The sequence below is a fragment of the Lampris incognitus genome, chromosome 2 (genome assembly GCF_029633865.1).
Source record: "Lampris incognitus isolate fLamInc1 chromosome 2, fLamInc1.hap2, whole genome shotgun sequence".
In the NCBI taxonomy this organism is placed as follows: domain Eukaryota; kingdom Metazoa; phylum Chordata; class Actinopteri; order Lampriformes; family Lampridae; genus Lampris; species Lampris incognitus.
In genome coordinates this window covers 130,152,129-130,175,072 of record NC_079212.1, presented here as the reverse complement: position 1 = coordinate 130,175,072, position 22,944 = coordinate 130,152,129, and the positions used below count along the sequence as shown (strand labels likewise).

Genomic DNA, 22,944 nt, shown 5'->3' with positions numbered 1-22,944 from the left:
ACTAACTGCTACAGCACCCTGTGGTGCCAGCCCAGCTTTCCCTCCAGTACCACAACCACTGCCCAAAAGAATCTTTTGAGGCAGTCTGTCGGAGACAATCCTAGCTGTGTACCTCCATGTGAGGACGGAGAGACGGGTGTCACCCCTTCCCCTAGCTTTCTGTCCACACCAGACTGAATGGATGACACAATGAAGACTTATTGAGACCAGGTGGTGGTAAAGAGAGTGTAATCGTGAATGTGTGTTTGCGTCTTTGTGTGTCTTTGAAGCTGGACCATGAACTATCCCTCCTCTGTCAATAACCGAGAGAGAGGGAGAGCCTGAGAGAGGGAGGGAGATGGAGGGATTGTGGGCATTGGTGGACAATTGGAGAAAGAGAGGAAGTAAAAGAGATGGAGAAGAGGGAGACAGTAACCTCCTTACCTGAGTATCGGTGGGCCGCGTGGCAGCGTTACATTCAGTGTCATCCATGACGGCTCCGTAAGAGCCCACTACACACTTAACTGCTCGCATCTGGTAGCCTGGCCCACATGAGGTAGTGCACTGGGTTCGAGAGAGAGAGAGAGAGAGAGAGAGAGAGAGAGAGAGAGAGAGAGAGAGAGAGAGAGAGAGAGAGAGAGAGAGAGAGAGAGAGAGAGAGAGAGAGAGGAGAGAGGTGGTGGGAGAATAAATGAAGGGAGAGACATGAAAGAGAAAATGGAGAGTAAAACAAGCAAGTAAGAGAACTGGACAAAGAATCAGTAATTCCAAAAGTCAGTAACGCCATCTCCCCCCCTCAACCCCCCCCCCCAAAAAAAATGAAAGCCTTTTCTTCCTCCCACTCCCCCTTGCAAGCCTCCTCAGGCCAGGGCCAAGCAGATGAGAGTCTCAGAGATCATAATGCATGAGTAACTAATCTACATTGCGCTGATGTTTTTTCCACTGTAGCCAAGTCAATGGGTACACTACCCCGCACTCTCTTCTGCCTCGCTGGCTTCAATGAAACAAGGTCAAACTTGTGTAGCGGCAACTTCAGTTACCATTCATCCATGCTTCATTTAACAGCTTCAAATATACCTTAACGTGAGCAAGTCCTTTGATGGTATGGGAGGCACTAAATTTCTCACATTTTTGGGTTAGGGGCGTTTGGTTATCCAGCGCGTTCACATGTCCACACAGAGCACGTTTAAGCACATAACCACGCTTGCGTATGCGCGTGCACTCAGACACACATATGACAGATTGCTAAGACTTTATCATTAACAGTCTACTTCTTCAGATATTTATTAGCTGCCGTAAACACATGGAGCAGCAGGACTACCCAGATTGTCCACAGATTGTGCATCTATTTTTTTGGCAGGCTAGGCTATTTGTCCAAACAAGCGTGTGAATAGGGGACAACGCTGAATTTCAGACTTAGCTTTGTCCAGGGTGGGTCTACATCTGGGCAGGAATCGGAGGAAAAGTAACAGTACCTGTAGTTAGCCTAAGTGTTGCACCCTAGCCAAATAAACAGGCCTCTGTGTTGATCTATGTAGCCTATGGCTAGTAATTATATATAACAGAGACGGTCTGCTGGAATGCTTGCACAGAGACTCTATCTCATATTCCAATTTTAGTCTCCAAATCACAGATGTACAACACATTATACAACTACAATAGTATACTTTGAAATTATAGTCAAACCTCTCAGTTTAGAGGATGTGTGTTTCCATTCATGCTTTAAGTCTTATGACGTGAAGAGGCTGAGACCATTATATTATTTCTTTGCCGTTGCTTTTATAACCTGTATACAGTGGCTTCCCCTCATGTAGGGTTAGACAGCACAACCTTTGATCAGACACCAAGTCTAATCATCTGGCCACCTCCACCAGTGACTAGGAAGGTTTTTGCATGCTTCAAATGAACTAGTTCGTACAATGGGTCATCCAACCACATTGGACAGATCACTGTGGCCAAGTCTTTAATGCCTTTTCTGAACTGACTGAACTCCAAGGTGGGGTGGGAAGCTGTCTGTCATGGAGAGGGTTGAGATTACAAACAGAGTCTTTTTTTTTTTAATTGTGACACAGAGTCAAACAAATGTGTCTCAGAGAGTTTATCCTCAAAGCAGTTCATGGTAAAGTGGTGAGCGATCAACACAGCGGCAGACGTGGCTGTGTGAAGAACAAACAGATAGACTTTGCAGACCACTTGAAACGCTGCCTATTTTCACACCTACTAAGCACACCTGGCCAATCGCTGTGGAAAGCCGGCACAGACTTCATACTGCCAGTTTTGGGGAAGTTACAAAAATGTTCAGTCTGCAGAACTCCCCAATCCAAATGTCCGAAAGGAGCTTTCCAGGCTATCCGACGTTCCAAACAGACTTTCATTTGAAGCATGCAGCAACCCTGAGTAGTGTCAGACAACTCTTGGCAGCCTAACACCAAAGATGCAATACACTGCCTTCACCGATAAGCATGAGGTGACTTACCTGTCCCCAGGGTCCGACCTGCCAGGAGGCACACTCCTGCTGGTGGCACGTCTGCACTGACTCAGGCTTGGACGAGTCACAGAAGTGGTCGTCTAGACGGTCCTCTCCAAACTGACACCATGTCTGGCGGTGCTTGTAGCCTTTCCCACAAGTCACCAGGCACTGGAAGGTACACATTTGTTACAAATGGTGCTTACTCTTAACACTGATGGTTATTACTGCAATTAACAACTGCGTCAGGACACTTAAATGTTCAGTAAAATAGTGCAGAATAACGCAGGCTTGAAAACAACAGGCCTTTGGATAAAACGCTCATCAAAAGCAGGGCAAGAGTGTGTATGAATAGAGTGTATATGTATAAAGTACAGTGTGGGTGTTTGTATTTAGGAGCACCACATGGGAGATCCAAAATATTTCTGGAATGTGGTCCAAAGCCTTACAAGTTCCTCCATCAAAAAGTGTCAACTGTGGAGCAGTTTGGTCCTATCTTTCCCCACAAGCACTGGTTTCCCTATATACACACATTTCCCAACAGTGCAGTTGATGATATGGACCAACTCTTCCCTAAAATAGACAACAAGGATCAACACTGGGATTTCATATTTGACCTAGATCCCTGCTGGCTCAAAACTATTTACATTTGAGAAGGTTCCCCTTTACATGAAGTTAACCCAACTACATAAACACCAGAACGTCTCCTGCCCTATATGAGCAAGACTTGGATAGCCCAATCTGTGCACACAACAGAAACACGCAAATTATATAACCTGTTTACTTTTCAGAAAGCTATTCTAAAAGGCTTTATGTCTTGGGAATACTTTCATGGATGGAGCACTTGAACTACAAACAGAGAGGTTGCAAGCATTCAATTAAATTGGACAGTTGTAATTTAGAAGTGCAGACGTATACCTTTCTGTTGCAGAAAAAACACATTATTGTTCCAGAAAGAATCACTTGATCAGCAAGAAAGTCCGTCAGATGGAATTACTAAAAGACGCTGGTAATATACATCAAATATATGTCAAAGTACCAAATTAAAAGCAATCGCTCTAACCGACTTTTCTCTGACATGTTTAACATGTCTGGGCGATTTCATCTGTCATGTATAATTGGATGTCTGGTTAATACCTGCAGTCTATGTGTACTATTCAAATGTGCTTTAACCTTTCCCATAATTGCTTTCGTTCTTGGAAAGGACATATAAGTAATCTTAGTTGCATTCTCTCCATCTAATATTTGCACAGTCAGCCAGAACCACTCATTATTCACTTGATCAAACCAGCAAAAATGGACAGGTTGTGTATTTTCCTCAATTAAAAGATAAAATCATTTTGCCTTTTTGTCTTTCTTTGGTAGATCAGTTTTGATAGGGGCAACAGTCTGTTATGCATGGAAAACTTTCAAATGCCTGATTGTTACAGTTAAGTTAGAAAGTTAGAAACTCAAACATATATATATAGCGTCCTCCCCACCCCGAAACCGTCAATGGTGTTGTTATAAGTGCTCAACTAATGAGGAGCGGAATATCAACACAGATACAGGGGAAAAAAAGTTTTAATACATTGCAGTACAGGCCTGTTTCATGCGTCGCACACTCATCAGCTGCTAATGTGGTTCAACAAAGAATCATACAGTTTATGTTGCCCAGCGTCACACCCCTAATTTCAGTTGGACAGTGACCAATCAGATGAGGAAACATTCAAACTAAAACAACCAATGGGGTAAGTATTTATGATGCACAGCAACCAATGGAGGGGTAGAAAACATTACAACCAATGGGTTAAAGGACTGGGGCTTGTTTTGAAAAGCGCTTAGGGACCAGGGCACTGTTGAAATGGCATACATTTAAATGGGCACTGTTGAAATGGCATACCTCCCACCCCCACCCCCCATTAGATGATACACATGTAACATTTATTAGTTTTTTTTATATATTTTAACTGCCTGTCCTTCCAACTGTGCTCCAACACCACCCCACTATATGACTCGCATAAATTACCTTGTTATATTTTAAATGTACGCCATTTCGACAGTGGCCTGGTCCCTAAATGCTTTTCAAAACAAGCCCCAGTCCCTTACCCCATTGGTTGTAATGTTTTCTACCCCTCCATTGGTTGCTGCGCATCATAAATACTTACCCCATTGGTTGTTTTAGTTTGAATGTTTCCTCATCTGATTGGTCGCTGTCCAACCGAAATTAGGGGTGTGACGCTGGGCAACGCAAACTGTATGATTCTTTTTTGAACCACATTAGCAGCTGATGAGTGTGCAACGCATGAAACAGGCCTGTACTGCAATGTATTAAATCTTTTTTTTTTCCTGTATCTGTGTTGATATTCCGCTCCTCATTCGTTGAGCACTTATAAGAACACCATTGACGGTTTCGGGAAAAAAACGCTATATGTATATATATATATATATATACACACACACACACACACACACACACACACATACATACGTATATATATATGGTATAGAGAGTACCTTTACTTAACTAAGTGTAGATTCTGAATACTGCCAAACCCACATCAGTCCGACCAGTGGAAAAAGCGTAATTACGAGAGAAACAAACCAAACTAACCTCAGACCATTCGCCCGTCTTCCATTGTGGGCAGAGGAATTCATTGCAGGGTTGGACGGTCAGTTTGTCCCTTTGACTGCATTTGCTCTCGTCAGTCCCGCCCTCGGCAGATTTCCCACACACTGCACTTCGACGCCGGGTGCCCCCGCCGCAGCTCTTGGAACACTGCATGATGTTCATGCCAAACAAAGATAAATTTCCATGTATACACGTGACCAAAAATAAAAAATAAAATAAAATACATGGAGGCAGACATCAGAATCATGCATTTGTGTGCATACATGCAGGCATGTAGTCTAACCACAACAATCTCACCTCCGACCAGGCGGAGTACTCCCAGCCACCTGGGTTACAGTCTCCATGGCAACCCTCCTTGTCATCAGGTTTGCGCTGGTTGTTACAATAGCGGTCATCAACCTTTTGGGTCTTGCCATCTATGTGGCTAATTTTGGCACAGTAGATCTCCAGGGTGCGGTATCCCAAACCACACTGGGCCGTGCACTCACTCTTTCGGGCAATGTGCCACCTGGATCAAAGTTAAGGGTGACAAATAAGGAATAAAGTCAAAGCAGTCTTCATCAGATGTGTTAACAGAGTTGCAGATTGCCTACTCATTTACAGATTGGCCTATTGGGTTAAAGTGATCAAAAAGGTACAGAGAGTAATAAATGGAAAAATGTTGCATAATGATGGAATCAGGGTAAGATGAAAGAAGAGCACTGATATGAAAACACAATATACAGTAATGGGAGGGATTAGAGCGTTGCATTGGTTGGATAAGAGAATAGACAGACAGACAGACAGACAGACAGACATGATATAGAGATATGGTTATATGAGTGGGTGGGTGCCAAATGAAAGCAGATTGAACAGTCAAAACCAACCTGAGTTCACATTCAGTGTTGCAGGGTTCGGTGATGACGGCTGGTCTGGCTGTACCATGACACCTCTGGTCTGACACGACTGCTCTGTCTGACTCTCTGCTGCAGAGGATCTTCCTCTTACGCTCCCCTGTAGAGACACAAAATGAAAGTATGTCCCTCATATAGGTTGAGGTATATGCGAGTCACATGTGGACTTCTGTTATGAAGTTCTAATGCCCTTATAGATTTTTTTACACCAACTTCGATTCTTCTTTCTTTTTTCCATTTTTCTTTCCTTCTTTTTTCCCCATTTTTTAAATTCCTTTTTTAGGTTATTCTTTGCCTAGGAATTCAGAAATGAAGTGCAAAGACTGAAGAGGCCATCACGAGTAAAAAGTTAGGGGTTTTGTAACCTGATCTAAACAGAAATTCCATAGACTTTCATCCCTGCCTGACCTCAACGTCTGATAGATCCCAAAACTGCTTATCAATCAGCACACTTGTCTGCCTGAATATAACTCATCAAGAGACCATGGTGAATGCCGTCATAATTTATGCACTTCTCCTTTACATTGACATACCTGGACTGTATCACAGGCCAGGTATGTCTGCTGTACAATAGAAGAGAGTGATTTCTAACCAGTGTGGTTCATGAGAAAAGTTTTCTGTGAGAACCTCATATTCTCAAGTTTTACAACCCAGTGCAACCAGAGTTCAGTGTGTCTCCGTGTTGGCAGAAGCTGCCACAAATTTCAGAGAGAGAAGGGGTGTCAAGGACATAACACTTTCGCTGTTTATCCTCCCTGTGTGACTGTGAACCCCTGAAAAACTCAATTTTTTTCTTCTTTAGGAAAGTGCTCTTGGTAGTTTAAGTGTGTTGGTGTTGAGTAATATAGACCATTATTCCTTTAGCCCGAGTGATTCTCAAGGGATTTTCAAGTGTCGGAGTCACAACACATTATAGGAGTTTGAGTTTACCTGCAATCCACCCCTGCACTAGCACCTGTTCCGAGAAGATCCGCAGTCATAACAGAAAATAAATTGCACTCTGAAGTTAAGAGACTCTTCAAAACCAATAACGTCTGGCGTAGATGTGTTAAGTTCAGTCAAATACTCTGTATAGTCCTTCTCTTGGGTCTCATTAATTCCCCTGTCTCTTCTCTGCCTTCCATCTTCGCTTTGCTCCCAACCACACCGTGTATCATTGAACGTTCTCATCCCTTCCCTCTGCTGACCCTTTGTACCCTTGCCCCAACCCCGCTTACCTTGGCACACACGGCTACACTCCTGCCAGGGTCCGTAGGCGTCCCAAAAGAACTGCTGGGGTTTGTCCTCTATAGGGATGTTGAAGGAGTACCTGACATCTGGATTGTAGAGGTTTCCCACCGATAGCACCTGAGGAGTCCGAACAGTCAAAACTGATGAAATAACCACTTTATTAAGATTGTGTGATTGTAATTATTACCTTTTTTTATTTTTTATTTTGGATTTTCCCCCTTTTTCTCCCCAATTGTACTTGGCCAATTACCCTACTCTTCCGAGCCATCCTAGTCGCTGCTCCACCCCTCTGCCAATCTGGGGAAGGGTGCAGGCTACCACATGCCTCCTCCGATACATGTGGAGTCGCCACCCGCTTCTTTTCACCTGAAAGTGAGGAGTTTCACCAGGGGGATGTAGCACGTGGGAAGATCATGCTATTCCCCTCAGTTCCCCCTCTCCCTCTGGCCAGAGGAGGCGCTAGTGCAGCGATCAGGACATATACCCACATCCGGCCTCCCATTCGCAAACACGGACAATTGTGTCTGTAGGGACATCAGAGGTAACACAAGGACTCAAACCGGCGATCCCGATGTTGGTAGGCAACGGAATACACCGCCATGCCACCCGGATGCCCCTGTGATTATGTACATCATGAAGAAAAGAATGACATTTTTATTTTTTTTTAAAAAACAACCCCAAAGGTCAAGAAGCTCTTGAAGCATTAATGTAAGTATTTATCTAGAGTGGCATTTTCCATACAACTTGGATTTGCCTGTATTGCATAGCATAGTGCTCAGGATCAGTAACCTGGACAATGATTTCCTCCTCGATGCGGTCAGTGCAGTTGATTCTCTCTATGACGTGGTCGGACCCGCTGTATTCGATGACTGCGTTTCCCACTTTGATTTCCCTTTTGAACATGCTGACCACAAACTCTCCATTTAGCAGGAACTCTCCACGGCTATTTGAAACAGCTAAGGGATAGACGGAGAAAGAAAAAGGATGGTCACTCACTGGTCACCATTGCACTAGAACAGAGGGTCACAGAGTGACATTTGATGCAAAACGACTACGCTGAGCTCAACATCGCTTTGCTAACTCAGCGAGAAACATACCGTGAGAAAGATGTGGTATGCACATTGAGACTCGGTGAAACTTATTATTATTATTATTATCCAATAAAATGCATGCACTAGAAGGTTTGCCTCTGGATGAGCCGAACTGCCGTGATTTTCCTGCGCACAGCAACAGAGCACCTCAACAGTACAATGGCTGCTGTTTCCATTTACAGTTAAGCAAACAGTAGGCAGCAGATCGTCGTAATCGAGGTAAAAATAATTATGCATTCCAAAAGAAGTTCTATCCAGAGGCCTCCTGTCCTGTTCAACAGCCAGTCTGCTGCGCTCCTTCCCACTAATGCGATTATGGGGCTAATTTCCTGCCTTTACTTTCCTCGCCATTTCACACAATACACTAATGTGGCTGCAGGGATCAATCCTCATTCCCGCAAAAGCAGACCCACCCTGGCCCCCACTTTCCACAGCCCCTGATGACTGCAAGATGGGAGCCCGCGTGCGCACACACACACGCACACACACACACACACACACACACACATACGTACATACATACATACACACTTCAGGATGTACACATGCAGACGCACACCAGCATGACAAATGATATTAAAAAAAGCATGGTCAATGGTATGGGTAAGGGTGAATGCTTGAGGACAAGAAGGGTGGGGAACAAATACACATGCATGCACAGAATCACAAAAATATGCGGACTTGCACAACAACAAACTCCTTTCAACATGCCCAACCAGCAAGCAACACACACACACACACACACGACATAGGCGCGCACACACACAAATGTACATGCATTCAGCCACACCTGTGCACTTGAAGTGCACTTGAGGGAATGGAAGCCAGAAGGTTATCTGAGTTCTGGCTTATGTATCTGCATGTATGTTCCAACTCCCTGGAGTAGATTAATAAGACATTTACACTAATAGCTACCACAGCTGACACAACCGAAGACACAGACAGGCAAACACACACACACACACACATTTGAATGCACAAACTTACTGACCTCGGTGGAATGGTACCCAGAGGGTTATCTAAGCTTCGCCTCATTAATGGGTTAGCATGTGTATGCCAACTCCCTAGGTACACATAACATTGACCCCACTGAACTCTATATCAGCAAAAAGCAAAAGGAAAAAAAAATGGAGTATTGCAAATCGCTTCTAACCGAGGTAGTTGTCATCCTCCGGTTTTCCTGAGTAGCTGTGTTGACGCACATCTATGTTTGTAGCACCACTGGGTATTCGCACCACTTCGTTATAGCCTGCAAAAGACAACAGCCATGTCTTCAGCATGATTAAATGACATCAGGCACTCTGTACAAACAGGGACAATCGTCTTCCTCTTTATGAAATGACAACATCATGAAACACAAGACGATGACCCCGAGGATCTAAAGTATTATCAAGATTCAGGTTAACGACGTGAGGGGGAGGCAGGACGGTGATGGGAGAAGCCCGAGCTTACCGTAGCGAACGATATTGAAGGTGCCCGCCACCGTTTTGCAGGAGGAGTTGTCACCACCGCACACACCACATTTGTCCCTCCTAGCTTTGGAGTTCAACACGTGGTCACAGCCTGCCTGCTGCTCCGTGGACAAGGGTAAGGGGGTGAGGTGCATGAACAGAAGCAGGGGGGACATAGGACAAGGGATATGAGGGGATGTGAGGTGGGGATGAAAGTCACATCAAAATTAGGTTTGGGAAGCGTGAATGAGATAGATGGCAGCACAGATGTTTAAGTAAAACAAAATGATGTGGCATTGTTCAGCCAACATCTCAAAACTCCAGTTGCTTGGCAGATGTTCATTGACAAACATTGATACAGCTGTGACTACTATGTTCCTCCACAGCAGCATTAATAAGGTTTTCCTCCCTATTTTGCATTGTTTTGCAGTAGTGTTAAAGCAAAAAAGAGGAATCAAACTCAGCGATTCTCAGAATGAGTTGCATAAGAGCTTAATAAGTGTCGCCCGTATCACTGACCGACATCTGAAATTAATTTCCCTTGTATAACTGTGACCACTGCATAGGAGCTTTTACAAGAGTTGTTGGTTGTGGTGACAGACATTTTCATTGTCCTAAGGAGGATGAAAAGCTTAGTTTCAGTGTAACAGGAGGATCAAATGCATTCTCCGAGAGCCGGCAGGCAAGTTCTACAGCAAAAAAAAATCTGCCAAAACATAGTGTGCACGCTCTGCTCCACACTCCATTCTTTGCAGCTCACTACTTCTTCCTTTCATGATATTACAGTAAGGCAAGTATCCAAACATAAGATCTTTCATAGGGATAAGGGAAATTGGCACGTTCTGGTTTAAATAATGAGTGACTATTGCTTTGTAAGGAGTTTATTGCAAAGTTTTAGAAATGGTTTTAACCAATTAATACAACCGCATCTAGTCATAATGATATTATTAGCAGTGGTGTTAAATCTGGCTGCAGTTGGTACACGGTCCTAGCTGCATACCAAGCTGGCCTGCTGCATTCAGTTGCTGGTTCTGTTTCTATATTGCAGCACAATCATATCAAATAAAATTGATGCATGTAAAACAAAGATTGTAGTCTTACCCTGCACAGGCCCTGGACACAGATGTCATTAGTATCAGGTCCACATGGTGTGCCGTCAGTGACACGGTCCCTGAGCTGATAGTAGGCAGTGCTTCCAGCTACCCGGCAGAACAGCTTACACCGATCCTTCATCAGTACTAATGGGGTAACGACAGACAGACAGACAGACAGACAGACAGACAGACAGACAGACAGACAGACAGATAGACAGATAGATAGATAGATAGATAGATAGATAGATAGATAGATAGATAGATAGATAGATAGATAGATAGATAGATAGATATAGATAGTGATTTATTGTGTTTACTACTGTGGACTGAAGCAACATGCTGGGTGCTGTAAGCATTGGGAGAGCTTTAAACAGGACAGGAATAGTTCTTACTTCCGCTGTACTTGGGCACCCAGCGCACATTAGGAGGTAGACCATTGATGTTGAAGTGTCTGCCATCAAAAGCAGCACACTGCTCCTCCCTGAAGTCTTTCTTCTGCTTAGAGCAGGGCTCAGAGTTACAGGAACGAAATTTCATCCTGCGACCCACACAGTACATCCCACCATTCCTGGGCCTGGAAGAGAGATGGGATACCACATTCATTCATCTGTCTGTCCAACCCTCCACCTATCGTTGTCACACCCTTCAGTCCAAACATCAGTCTATCTGTATAACCATCGATCTGCCTTCCGACAGCCCTGTTTATCACCTACAGTAGAATGACACTGGCATAGGAAATTGGGATGCTCCTGTGCTTCCCTTTTATCAAGCCATCAACCCAGGATGAAAGGCACCTTTTCAAAGAGACATGAGCTGGGTGTTTACTCTGAATCCACCCCATTAGACCTTCCATCCGAAAACCTTTGCGCTCGCTAGCCGTGGAAAGAATTCTTTTAAGGGCGCTTGATCTATGGTACACTGACTTAGACATCCAAGATGCAGACAGGGTCCACTTGGCGTGCATGACTACAAAGAGCAGGAGTGCTTACTTACACGGGTCGGTTGCACTCGCGCACAGCGATCTTGATGCCCCCGCCACAAGTCCGTGAGCAGGTGCCAAATGGACTCCACACACCCCACGCTCCATCCACAGGTGTGGCATCATGCTCTTTGGTTATACACAGGCCGTGCTTGCAGTGCTATAATGGGATGGATAGATAGATAGATGGATGGATGGATGGATGGATGGATGGATGGATGGATGGATGGATGGATGGATGGATGGATGGATGGATGGATGGATGGATGGATGGATGGATGGATGGATGGATGGATGGATGGATGGATGGATGGATGGATGGATAGATAGATAGATAGATAGATAGATAGATAGATAGATAGATAGATAGATAGATAGATAGATAGATAGATAGATAGATAGATAGATAGATAGATAGATAGATAGATAGATAGATAGATTGAGAAAGAAATATATGGATACACAAAGATTTATAGAGTGGGAGAAAGTGAACAGAGGGAGCAGAAGAAATAGAGAGTTGACAGAAAGATAAAAAAGAGTGAAACAGAGAGACGTGAGGTGAAAAAGGGAGAGGAAGAGAGCGGGTTAGCACATGAAACTGTAGCCTCAGAATTGGCAACACATCTATCTGCACTCCCTTCACATCCTGCTTTGATGTTAATCTGGGAGAAATTATACAGCGAAGCAAATGGAAAGAGAGGAACCAAAAAAAGACATTTCACTGCTGCGTCTGTCTGGCTGGGAGACAATAAAAAGTCACGCACACAGACAATAAACATATCTCAGTTCATAACGGCAGAGTATTCGTACCTTGTTCGTCTAACCAACTATGGCCTAAGCAGTTTCTACCATGGCATGGGATGGGAGGCTGGTGTAAACAGACCAGGGTCTGAACATGTGTTTGTCTGGGGACTTGTGCAGCTTGTCTGCCCCACAGTTCTTTCATGTCCCCTCAGTCTTAGTGGCAGGAAGCAAGGGGTTAGAGGAAGAAGTGCTAATTAAAAGCCAGTCACAGAGAAGCAAATCTCGACCATTCACAACTTCACCCCACCTATCTCAGCTTAATATAGTTTCACAGTTATACGTAGCTTTAAAGCGAAACAAATCCAACTCTCCACAGGGCCAAATGTTGAAATGGATTCGGACGGAGCCGACTATTTCACCACTCATGTTCTGTTACCGCAGCTCACACTGTCATCATGACAGTACTTTTGGCAAGTTGTTTGAAATGTTTTCTTATCTCATTTTGAACTTCACGTAAAATGCCTGTGAACAATTTCACGGTCATGAGTCACTGGAAAAGCTGTTAGAATAGAAAAAGAAAATGTGTGTGTGGTTTTTTTTTCTTGTAGAAAATCAATCAGGAAAAGATTGTCAGACAATAGCAAGGCATCATATGAGTGTCAAATCATAATCAACAAGCTGGACGTGGATCACACTGGAGAGAGCCCACTAAGTTTCAAGATGCTGCCTGTTGGTCCAACACTCTTTCTCCAACTTTTCATCCCAACTTATCCTCTGATATTCATCAGTTCATTTCCTCTCTTCTTGCTTTCCTCTTGCTCTTTTTCATCATTTGCCAAATATTTCTTTCTCCTTGCTTCATCAGCGCTCTGTCATCCACCTCTTATATGTTATATTTCTCTTACTAGCCGTTTGTTTCTGCCTTTCCGTGGCACTTGCCTTTCCTGCAGAGCAATCGGTGCCGTCTGCCCAGGGCATGTGCTGGGTCCTGCAGCCCCGCTGGGGCCCTTCTGTGCTGGCACACCACAGCCTGCGACACTGGGTCTAAGGTACAGACATACACAGGTGTGCACACACACACACGCAGGCATGCGCACGTGCATGCATGCACATATGCATGCATGCAGGCACGTACACATGCATGCACACATGCGCGCGCGCACACACACATGCACGCACACACACACACACACACACACACACACACACAAACATTGAGTTCATTTCTCTTCATAAAATGTCATGTCGAAGAGTGACTGTAAGTACATAATAGCTTTCTTTATTGACCGTCAATGGTGGGTTCAGCTATGCCACCGGTGAGGTGCATTTTATTTATCTCACAAAGAACAAATAAGTATCCCATTATGCACAGCGGGTGAATTTTAAATGCAGTATAAATTTAAGTCTGGCAGCAAAGCTCATTGAGAGCCACGGCGCTCAGAAGTTATGAGAAAGGAGGTTCCTCCCTACCAAGACTAACATGTGCAACATGACGGTTTGGACTCACACACCATGTTCACTTACCATATAAGGACACACCTGTGTCCCTGGCCCGAATATCAATTCACACTGTTTATTGACATTGAATATCTGTCCGGGCAGCTGCCGAGAGAGACTGTACGGCCTAGAAACAGGCTCGTCGAGCAAGCACTCGCCATACCCTGTGCTATTAAGAAATAAAAATAAAATGACTTAAAGAAAAAGGGAAAAACAAGAGACACAGACAGACAGAAAACACACTCAGTACATTTGCTGTGTATATACCAAACCCCTATTGAAGCCCCATACAGGCATTTGTGTTGACAGACTTGTAACTATATTCAGTCAACTGTATATGGTCAGCAGGGGCAGGGTTGTGTTGGTTTGAATGTGGGCAGCTGCCTGCTGAGGTGATGAGTGGTGTCTGAACTCCATTAGTGCTTCATTTAAAAAAAAAAAAAAAGCCCTGATCTCTGTGAATTAGAGACCATAGAGGGAAGAGAACAAAAGCTTTTGTCCTCAAGATCTCTGTCAGAAGGACTGTTGTGTTTTTATGTGTTTGTATAGTACGTGTGTGTGTGTGTGTGTGTGTGTGTGTGTATGTGTGACATTATGACTGAAACTGCAACAAAACTGTACTGTGAATACTTCCTCTCTAACCACTTTCAGACAGAATTTGGCCTCAGAATTGAATCAATCAATCAATCAATAAATCAATCAATCACAATTTAAGTATGTTTCCACAATATAATACGTATCACATGGCTGAATGTAATATTGGTCTCCCAACCTGTTCTCCCCACCAGTTGTGGCACTACAACGTTATTTACATAACCCTCGTGCACATAGGGAGCAAAGAGAGTGACATACTCAAGGAATTCGGTGATGTACTTCCTACTACATTTGGACCACATCCAAGGGTTAGTGTTGTAGTTAAGTGTAGGGGCCATCACGTATTGCTGGATCTTGACTCCATCCTCTTTACACTTGTTGCTGTCATCATGGGGCATGTTGAACCTGGCAGAGAGACAAAGTAAAAACATATACTGACATGTGGAAGAAGGACCACACAAAACTGTCAACATGGAGTTAATCAGGTCAACCGTATCAATCCATTTGTTACACCGTATGTCATTTTGCTGCCCAGACTCGGCATAGCGCAACACCAACAGTGCCACCTGTGGCAGTTGGGGTGAAGTGCCTTGCCCAAAGGCACAGCTATCATATCTAAAATCCTGACGCAACATCAAGCCCGGACAGTCCTGGGGTTTGAACCGGTGACCCTCTGGTTATTGGTTCAATTCTCTTACCCCTGGGCTTTCTGTCTACTGCATTTTTATTCTATTCATTCACATGTTTTAAGAGTTGCGTTCGCTCTAATTAAGGTTAATGTTCACACGAAACAACACATTTTCATACCTACCATAGGAATAAAGTCTGTCAGGATTTTTAGCTCCTGTATGGTTAATTGTCTAACTGTAAATAACTCGCTGATAGGTGTGGTTTACATGGTAGAGACGCACAGCTCAGTAAAACCACTGGTGAGCTGTAATTAGTGTAACCACAGCTGCCGTACAATGACAAACGTTTCTACATTATTTCCAACTGAGCCTTTTAAGTTAAAATACATATTAATTTCCCTTCAAACTAACCTAGAAAGAGACTCCGTTTCAGTAATGTTTAAACACATTTCATTTGTGCAGGCCCTGAGGTTTTACAATTAATGAGTGGTATATTACTGTGGTCACTGCATTATTGTATTTGGGATTCCATCCATATCCATCGATCCATTATCCAAGCTGCTTATCCCAACAGGGGTCACGGGATGCTGGAGCCTATCCCAGCAGTCATTGGGCGGCAGGCGGGGAGACGCCCTGGACAGGCCGCCAGTCCATCACAGGGCCGACACACACACACACACACACACACACACACACACACACACACACACACACACATATTCACACCTAGGGACAATTTAGCATGACCGAGTCACCTGACCTACATGTCTTTGGACCGTGGGAGGAAACCGGAGCACTCAGAGGAAACCCACGCAGACACGGGGAGAACATGCAAACTCCACACAGAGAACGACCCAGGACGAACCTCAAGGTTGGACTACCCTGGAGCTCGAACCCAGGACCTCCTTGCTGTGAGGTGACCGCGCTAACCACTGCGCCACCATGCCGTCGCCCATTTGAGGTTACATATGAAAACAATGGTAAAGTAGTTTTGATGCATGCTCAACAATCCAGGTAAGATAATCAAAGAAGGTTGAATCAGTTCATCTGGATATGTTTACTGACAGATACGTTTGAGTGATGAACTAATTCTACCTTCTTTGAATGGTAAAGTAGTTGCGTATTGTCCGGCTAACTCACTTGCAGGCGAGAAAGCAGCACAATAATGAGTCACATAAAGCAGTATGGTCATTTTGTACAAGTAATGGACACCGGCCTGCTAGACTTGTGCTAAATAGATGCAGGGTAAACAGTCAGGACTCGGCAGGGTGAATGAGGTCCTGGTGGCCAGTGGACGTACAGTGCCTTCCCTCTGTGCTACCCTGCACCCCCACCTGACAGGTACCGTACAGCACCGAGCTCACTGGCTAAGCAGCCTTTCAGCAACCTCGTTGTTACTTGATGCGGATAAAAAATGGAATTCAACAATCCCACCTTTTGTATGGATAGAAAGGGCATTTGTTAGAGATGATGAGGGCTGTTAGACGCCGTAACAGTCTCCAGCATAGCAATCTACCCCCCCCCCAGCTCCAGCTGACTCAGGACTTTGGACAATGCAGACTTTACCGACAAGTCACCAACCCTGGGGTTAGAGACTTACAACAGATTTTTGCTTCAGTCTTTCAAATCAGTCCCTTGAATGCAAACTTTTTTCTCAAATAACCGTGTTCCCTTTCACCCGCTTCTCTCTCAAAAAGTTAAATGAAATGACATTTCGGAAATATAATCATGATCACGAAGGAAATAATAATCTATCACTGGAAAGGAATAGGTTGTGTGTGTTCAAAATATAGGCACTGTAAAAAAAAACTTCAGTTATCCAAAGCTTCTTTAACCTTCTCACATGCGCCGGCCCCCTACAGGGCGGTCTAAATGAAAGTTACAAAAACGCTGACAAGGTATTTCAAAAGGTTCATAACATCGTTTGACACAAAATGGCCATTTAGAGACTGAATGGGCATTTTGGAGATCCTTCTATGCAAATCCATAGAACAAAAATAATGTAAAACGCTCGTATTTTAGTGCTATATCATGAAATTTGAAGGGGCAACTGATAAGACTTATGGAAATAGCTTTACTGAGTCATAGGTTCAAGAGACAAACCCAACGAGCGTTATTTTCACTCAAATACTGATTTCTGGGCATACGGGTAATGTAGCGGTCTATTCCATTGCCTACCAACACGGGGAATGCCGCTTCGAATCCCCGTGTTACTTCCGGCTTGGTCGGGCATCCCTACAGACACAATTGGCAGGGTCTGCGGGTGGGAAGCTGGATGTGGGTATGTGTCCTAATCACTGCACTAGCGATTCCTCTGGTTGGTCGGGGTGCCTGTTCAGGGGGGAGGGGGAACTGGGGGGAATAGTGTGATCCTCCCACATGCTATGTCCCCCCGGGGAAAATCCTCACTGTCAGGTGAAAAGAAGCAGCTGATGACTCCACATGTAGGAGACACGTGGTAGTCTGCAGCCCTCCCCGGATCGGCAGAGGGGGTGGAGCAGCGACCGGGACAGCTCGGAAGAGTTGGGTAATTGGCCAGATATAATTGGGGAGGAAAGGGGGGGGGCAACAAATTTATTTATTTTTTTAATTGTTTTAGATGAAGATAAAATTTAAATTACACTCTTTTCTGAGCTTCTGAAACTCCACTTCAGTGATACTTAGATTAGACCTGACACTTCAGAAACAAACTACAAAGGGTTACATTTCTACAGAGACCATGATCCTGCATGTATTCACAAGTGTTCAAGAGCTACAGCCATTTCAGATTGGGCACATAATTTCTGACCTTGGGCTCAGAAATTAGGGGGTATCTTAACGGCTCAACCTACTTGTCATGTAAGGAATGCGCTCGTGCGTTGATTCCTAGAAAGACTTGCGAAATTCCATCGCTGTCTTAGTAATTAACTGAGTCCATAGCTTTTGGCGACAGACAGCCGGTGACTCTCCTTAAGACAGAAACTTGCTCATTGGGAACATGCAATACTTACACGTGGCCAAGTTCATGGGCAATGGTAAATGCAGTGCTAAGCCCATTGTCTTCACTGATACTGCAGCTCCTGTAAGGATCACACACTGTCCCCAACTCTGCAAGCCCTGGTTCACAAGAGGATAATTTCAACAGTGCATGAGCATCATACTTACCATCACCATCATCATCATCTTCATCATCATCATTATTGTCATCAATGCCACCAGTACAATCATCACATCACATGTATCATAATTATCATTGATTCAACTGCCCACTGTCATTATCATAATCTATCATCATTACCATATGGTACATCTAATCTCGCTTATTACTTCAGAAAGATCCACTTACCCAGGGTGTCACATTTATCCCTTGCTCTGCAGATGTCCTGCCTGAAGTGAAGACATACATAATGGGCATTTGTCAGTATACCATCCAGGGTGAGTCCTATTAAGGGAGGCTACAAACAAAAACCTACATGCTCATCATCATATTTTCCCCATACCTGGTAATGAGGATGGCTGTGTCATGATGAGAGGGATGGCTGTCATCCAGAATATTTTGACTCTGTTGCCAAATGCAGAAGTTCTTCAAAGTGGTCTGCGCATTAAAGGAAATGACAGGACCATCCTGAGAGAGTGAGAGAGGGGGGGGGGGTGAGTGAGAGAGCGAGAGATCAAGGGTGTGGTAGAGCATTTGAGTGATTATATGGTATAGACTTGTGGTTTCAAACTGAGATCATTAGAGATTAAAACTTCTAGAATCATTTTACCTGCTCGTTGTTTATAATGACTAACTTCACAATCACAATGTTAATCAGATTGCCAATGCTGGGATCCTTGTAGATAGAAGATACCTAAATAAAATAAAAACAACACATTTTATTCTGTTATTTTGGGAGAATACTCCGTCAATGTGAGGCTCAGACAGTTGTGTTTGGAGTCCTACACAGCAGTGTGCAAGGACATGACAACTTTGCGCGACACAACTTAAATTTATACAGTACATTCAGTGGGAACTCTGTAACTTGGAAAGCCATCCTGTGGTTTTAAGCAGGGAACCGGGAATTTGGCTGATTGGAATGAGTAGCTGATAATGGCCTGAGCCCCCACGGAGATGGCCGTCTTTGCCAGTACAAGAATATAGGTCATTGCAGCCTCCCCCCTGGGCTCTCGGCCCCAGACGCCTGCAGAAGCCAGTATTTGAAGTGGCCAGGAATATGCTGTCTATGTGACATACCTGAACTTATTTTTTAACATTCATCAAAGCTGTCAGACAGGCTCTACCTCAAGCTGCCCTCTCTCCCCCCTGGCTGTTTGAAAGTGGTGTTTACTCCTGCCCTAGGCTGCCCTTTTCCCTCCCACAGCCCTTCTCTAAAAACTAGCTGACTTTCAGGCAGTCTGAAAAGCACGGCAGAACTCAAACATTTACATTTAATTTCAACTTTAACCACACACACACACACGCACACACACACACTGAGATGCATGTTGCCATAACTACACCGCCACAAACACACAACTACAACCACACAACCATTCACCTATCCCAATCAAAGAAATGTCTCCCCGGAGCAGCTGTGAACACATTCAATTGAGCAGAACTTACAATTGACATTAATGTCAGGATGTAGTGCTGGAGATTGCTGCCATGATGCTCCACCATTTTACTGTCAGCCACAAGCATGACTTCAACAAAGCGCGGGTAGGAGAGGAAGCGCTTTGATCTCCTGTGAGGTCCTGAGTCGCCGCTGCTATCATTTGATGGTCTAGCGCTAGCACTGCTTCTCTCTGATCTGGCCAAGGCATCGCTGACTAGCCCTGCACTGAGCGTCTCCAAGTCACTGAGCAGGCTGCTGCTAACCACAGGGGATGGGCTGGATAAGGTGGTCATCCCTGCTGCCGACCTTCTCCTCAGCTTGTGCCTCTTATATCTGTGTTTGTGTCCTGTGGATAAAGGGAGAGGAGCCGGAGTAAATGGGGTGCAAATAAATATTCAAAGATGGATGAATGAATATTGGATGATGCATTTAGTTGGCAAAGCAGAGGGCAAGTAAACTCGAGTAATTGGTCAACGGTTGTGGCAAGCACGTCTTTAAAAAAAAAATCAAACAGTGGTTGTGGCTAATGCCCTTGGAGTGCTGTTGTGGAGATGCACGGCTTGATTTGACTGGGATTGAATATCATACAAATATGTTGCTGCCCCGTCCCTCTTTTTTGTTTATTGTTGCTGAAAGAATGGGTTGACAAATGAATACTGCCTGGAGTCTTTCTTTTTCTCAGAAGAGGGAAGAGAGAGGGCCAAAGGGTTCACACTAGGTAAACCTGGCGCCCAGCCATGAAAAATGAAGAAAAAAAGCGCACACTGTACAAGTAGGCAAGCCAGGGACTGGGCAGCAGTTTAAGAACAGTTTAACAGTGTGAAGAATTTGAATATCTCTGATATTAATTTTAAGACAAAAACAACCAAGCTCTGCTGAGGGACACTTTTTGCTCTCACATTATATACAGATCCCTTCATCTACACACCCTACAATGCAACACCATGAACACAAAAGCCAAATTGACTAAAGCATAGAAAGTGGATCTGGCATAGTGCTTATGATTGATGACTTTAATCAAAAAGTCACCAATTTCCTTCCCACTTCAACACTAACAAAACTACAAAGGAGTTTCGTGCACAGAAAAGGAACGGCTCAGACACGTTTGGCCAAAAATGCCTCTTAATGAAATATATGTTCCTTCAGGTCATGGTGGCAAACACACACACACGCACACACGTGCAGATGCGCAGACCCACACCAAAAAAAAAAAAAATCAAACACCCGCAGAAACACAGATCAACAGAAAATACAATGCAGATTTATTTTCTTAGTTTTGATTGCATGTATATTTTATATGTCATCACTTGCTCTTACAAAATTTACACTGTCTTCACGGCAGTAGGTCTATCCAACGTTCTTATCAAAGAAGCAGAGGAAGTAGAAGAGTCAACAGGAAGTTGAGGCAGTAAACTGAGATGGGATGATATAAGAGTGAACTTCCAAATGTCTTTTCCTGTGTGAGATCTGGAAAAGTTCCTCAACTACTGGGCTGTTGCTGAAGGCACTACAGTGTACAGGCTTTAACATGTCTTATTTGAAGGTTAGGGTGTGAGGCACACAAAGAAAAACTCAGGATTCCATTAAAAATAGGGATCATTTGACACTTGACATTTTGCTTGACACTTATTTAGGGTGCTGTATGTAACTATGGAGAAAATCAGTTGTCATCCAAGTAATGATCACATCATAAAGCCCACAGAATAACTGATGCAAGTCAGCATGAGACTGGCAGATCTGTGTCTATCCATAAGACTGTTGAATCATATTGCACCTTCCAATTTTCAAAGATTTTAAACATTTAGGCACCGCCAAACTACTTTTACTATTTTATATGTCTGCTTTCAGTATCTATTCCAGTTTAGCCACCTAAACTGAACATTTTAACGTGTCACTCTAGATATTTCTGCTATTTGACCGCCGCTGGACCAGCTCAATTAGTGTTACATAATCAGTTCCTGATGCAATTCATGCTAGAGATTTCAGGGATGATGCTTAGGAGAATTTAATGATTTGGCCTGCTTGCATGTATGCAAACTTGTTATAGATATAGATAAATAGAGGCACCTCTATCACAATTAAATGCATGAACAGGTGCAAATACAATACACAAATCACACACACTTCCAAACATGCATGCACTTACACAAAAACACACTCACAAAAGCACACATACACTACAATTACACACACACACTGCAAAACGCTCACGTACACATAAACACAGGCAGAGGTTTGCAGTCCCTAGAAGTATGGTCAGCGCTGTGAGGCAGCAGAAGTGTGCAAGACAACCACAAGGAGGACACTAGGTAAAGGTTTACTGGATCAGATTTTACAGTCAGCTCACTTGCCTGTTAAACTTAATGGTGAAGTCTGAGCTGTTTTACCAGAGCTTATGTTTCCATTTGCTTTAATGCGACACACGAGCTGTGTGTGTGTGTGTGTGTGTGTGTGTGTGTGTGTGTGTGTGCGCGCGCGCGCATGCTTGTTCATGTTTATGCAAACATATACACAGGAATAAGTTTGTGTATTTTTGTTGGTATGATGGCCATTCGTAATCACACCATACCCAGTACCTGAAGTGTCACAAGTTGAGTCCTCCCCAGATGTTTGTTTCTCGGGTGCACTCTTCTTGTACACAATATGAGGTTTGGTGTGTTCTTCTTCATAGTCCTCTCCTTCATAGCTGTGAAGGGGTTCCACAAAATACTCTCCTTCTGGAGACCTGAAAGTGCCGAGCTAGATAAAGGAAAAGTGCTGGAATTAGTGAGGAGTGAGAACATTTAGCATAAAAAGGGAACTGCATGGAGAATGGACCAAACACCACAAAGCAAATAAGTGTAACTAAGGTATGCTAAGACCCCCCCCCATTACATGATGAAACACATGAATTTGCATGCATATAAATGGCCCCCTACAAAGAGGAAAAAAGGGGGAAATGGTTCAGATGATGCCTATCAGAAAAGAATAAGATTTTTTGGGGGGGGGGGTTGTGCTGTTTTCTTGGCACACCAGCATCTTGGAAGCCTTGTTACATTTCACAAGGAACAGTTAGTGCTATTAACTAACTTGGAGGTCAAAGATATACCAGACAAGCAAAGTGCGAAGCAA

The 22,944-nt window shown here is 44.0% G+C and overlaps 1 protein-coding gene across 2 annotated transcripts in view; it reads right to left on the bottom strand.

Moving 5' to 3' along the window:
* LOC130108301 (A disintegrin and metalloproteinase with thrombospondin motifs 9-like) overlaps nt 1-22,944 on the bottom strand; it is a 65,230-nt gene that overhangs the window by 40,035 nt on the left and 2,251 nt on the right. For both annotated transcript variants that reach the window (XM_056275192.1, XM_056275193.1), the window contains exons 3-23: nt 22,410-22,572; nt 19,842-20,179; nt 19,006-19,089; nt 18,739-18,863; nt 18,585-18,625; nt 18,250-18,355; nt 14,889-15,035; nt 14,064-14,205; nt 13,479-13,583; nt 11,810-11,955; nt 11,209-11,390; nt 10,824-10,960; nt 9,724-9,841; nt 9,425-9,520; nt 7,970-8,136; nt 7,168-7,297; nt 5,924-6,050; nt 5,355-5,565; nt 5,040-5,204; nt 2,456-2,617; nt 424-543 (exon numbers count right to left, since the gene is read on the bottom strand). In XM_056275192.1, the coding sequence (XP_056131167.1) occupies nt 424-543; nt 2,456-2,617; nt 5,040-5,204; nt 5,355-5,565; nt 5,924-6,050; nt 7,168-7,297; nt 7,970-8,136; nt 9,425-9,520; nt 9,724-9,841; nt 10,824-10,960; nt 11,209-11,390; nt 11,810-11,955; nt 13,479-13,583; nt 14,064-14,205; nt 14,889-15,035; nt 18,250-18,355; nt 18,585-18,625; nt 18,739-18,863; nt 19,006-19,089; nt 19,842-20,179; nt 22,410-22,572 (3,012 nt within the window). The remainder of the gene's footprint in view (nt 1-423; nt 544-2,455; nt 2,618-5,039; nt 5,205-5,354; nt 5,566-5,923; nt 6,051-7,167; nt 7,298-7,969; nt 8,137-9,424; nt 9,521-9,723; nt 9,842-10,823; nt 10,961-11,208; nt 11,391-11,809; nt 11,956-13,478; nt 13,584-14,063; nt 14,206-14,888; nt 15,036-18,249; nt 18,356-18,584; nt 18,626-18,738; nt 18,864-19,005; nt 19,090-19,841; nt 20,180-22,409; nt 22,573-22,944) is intronic.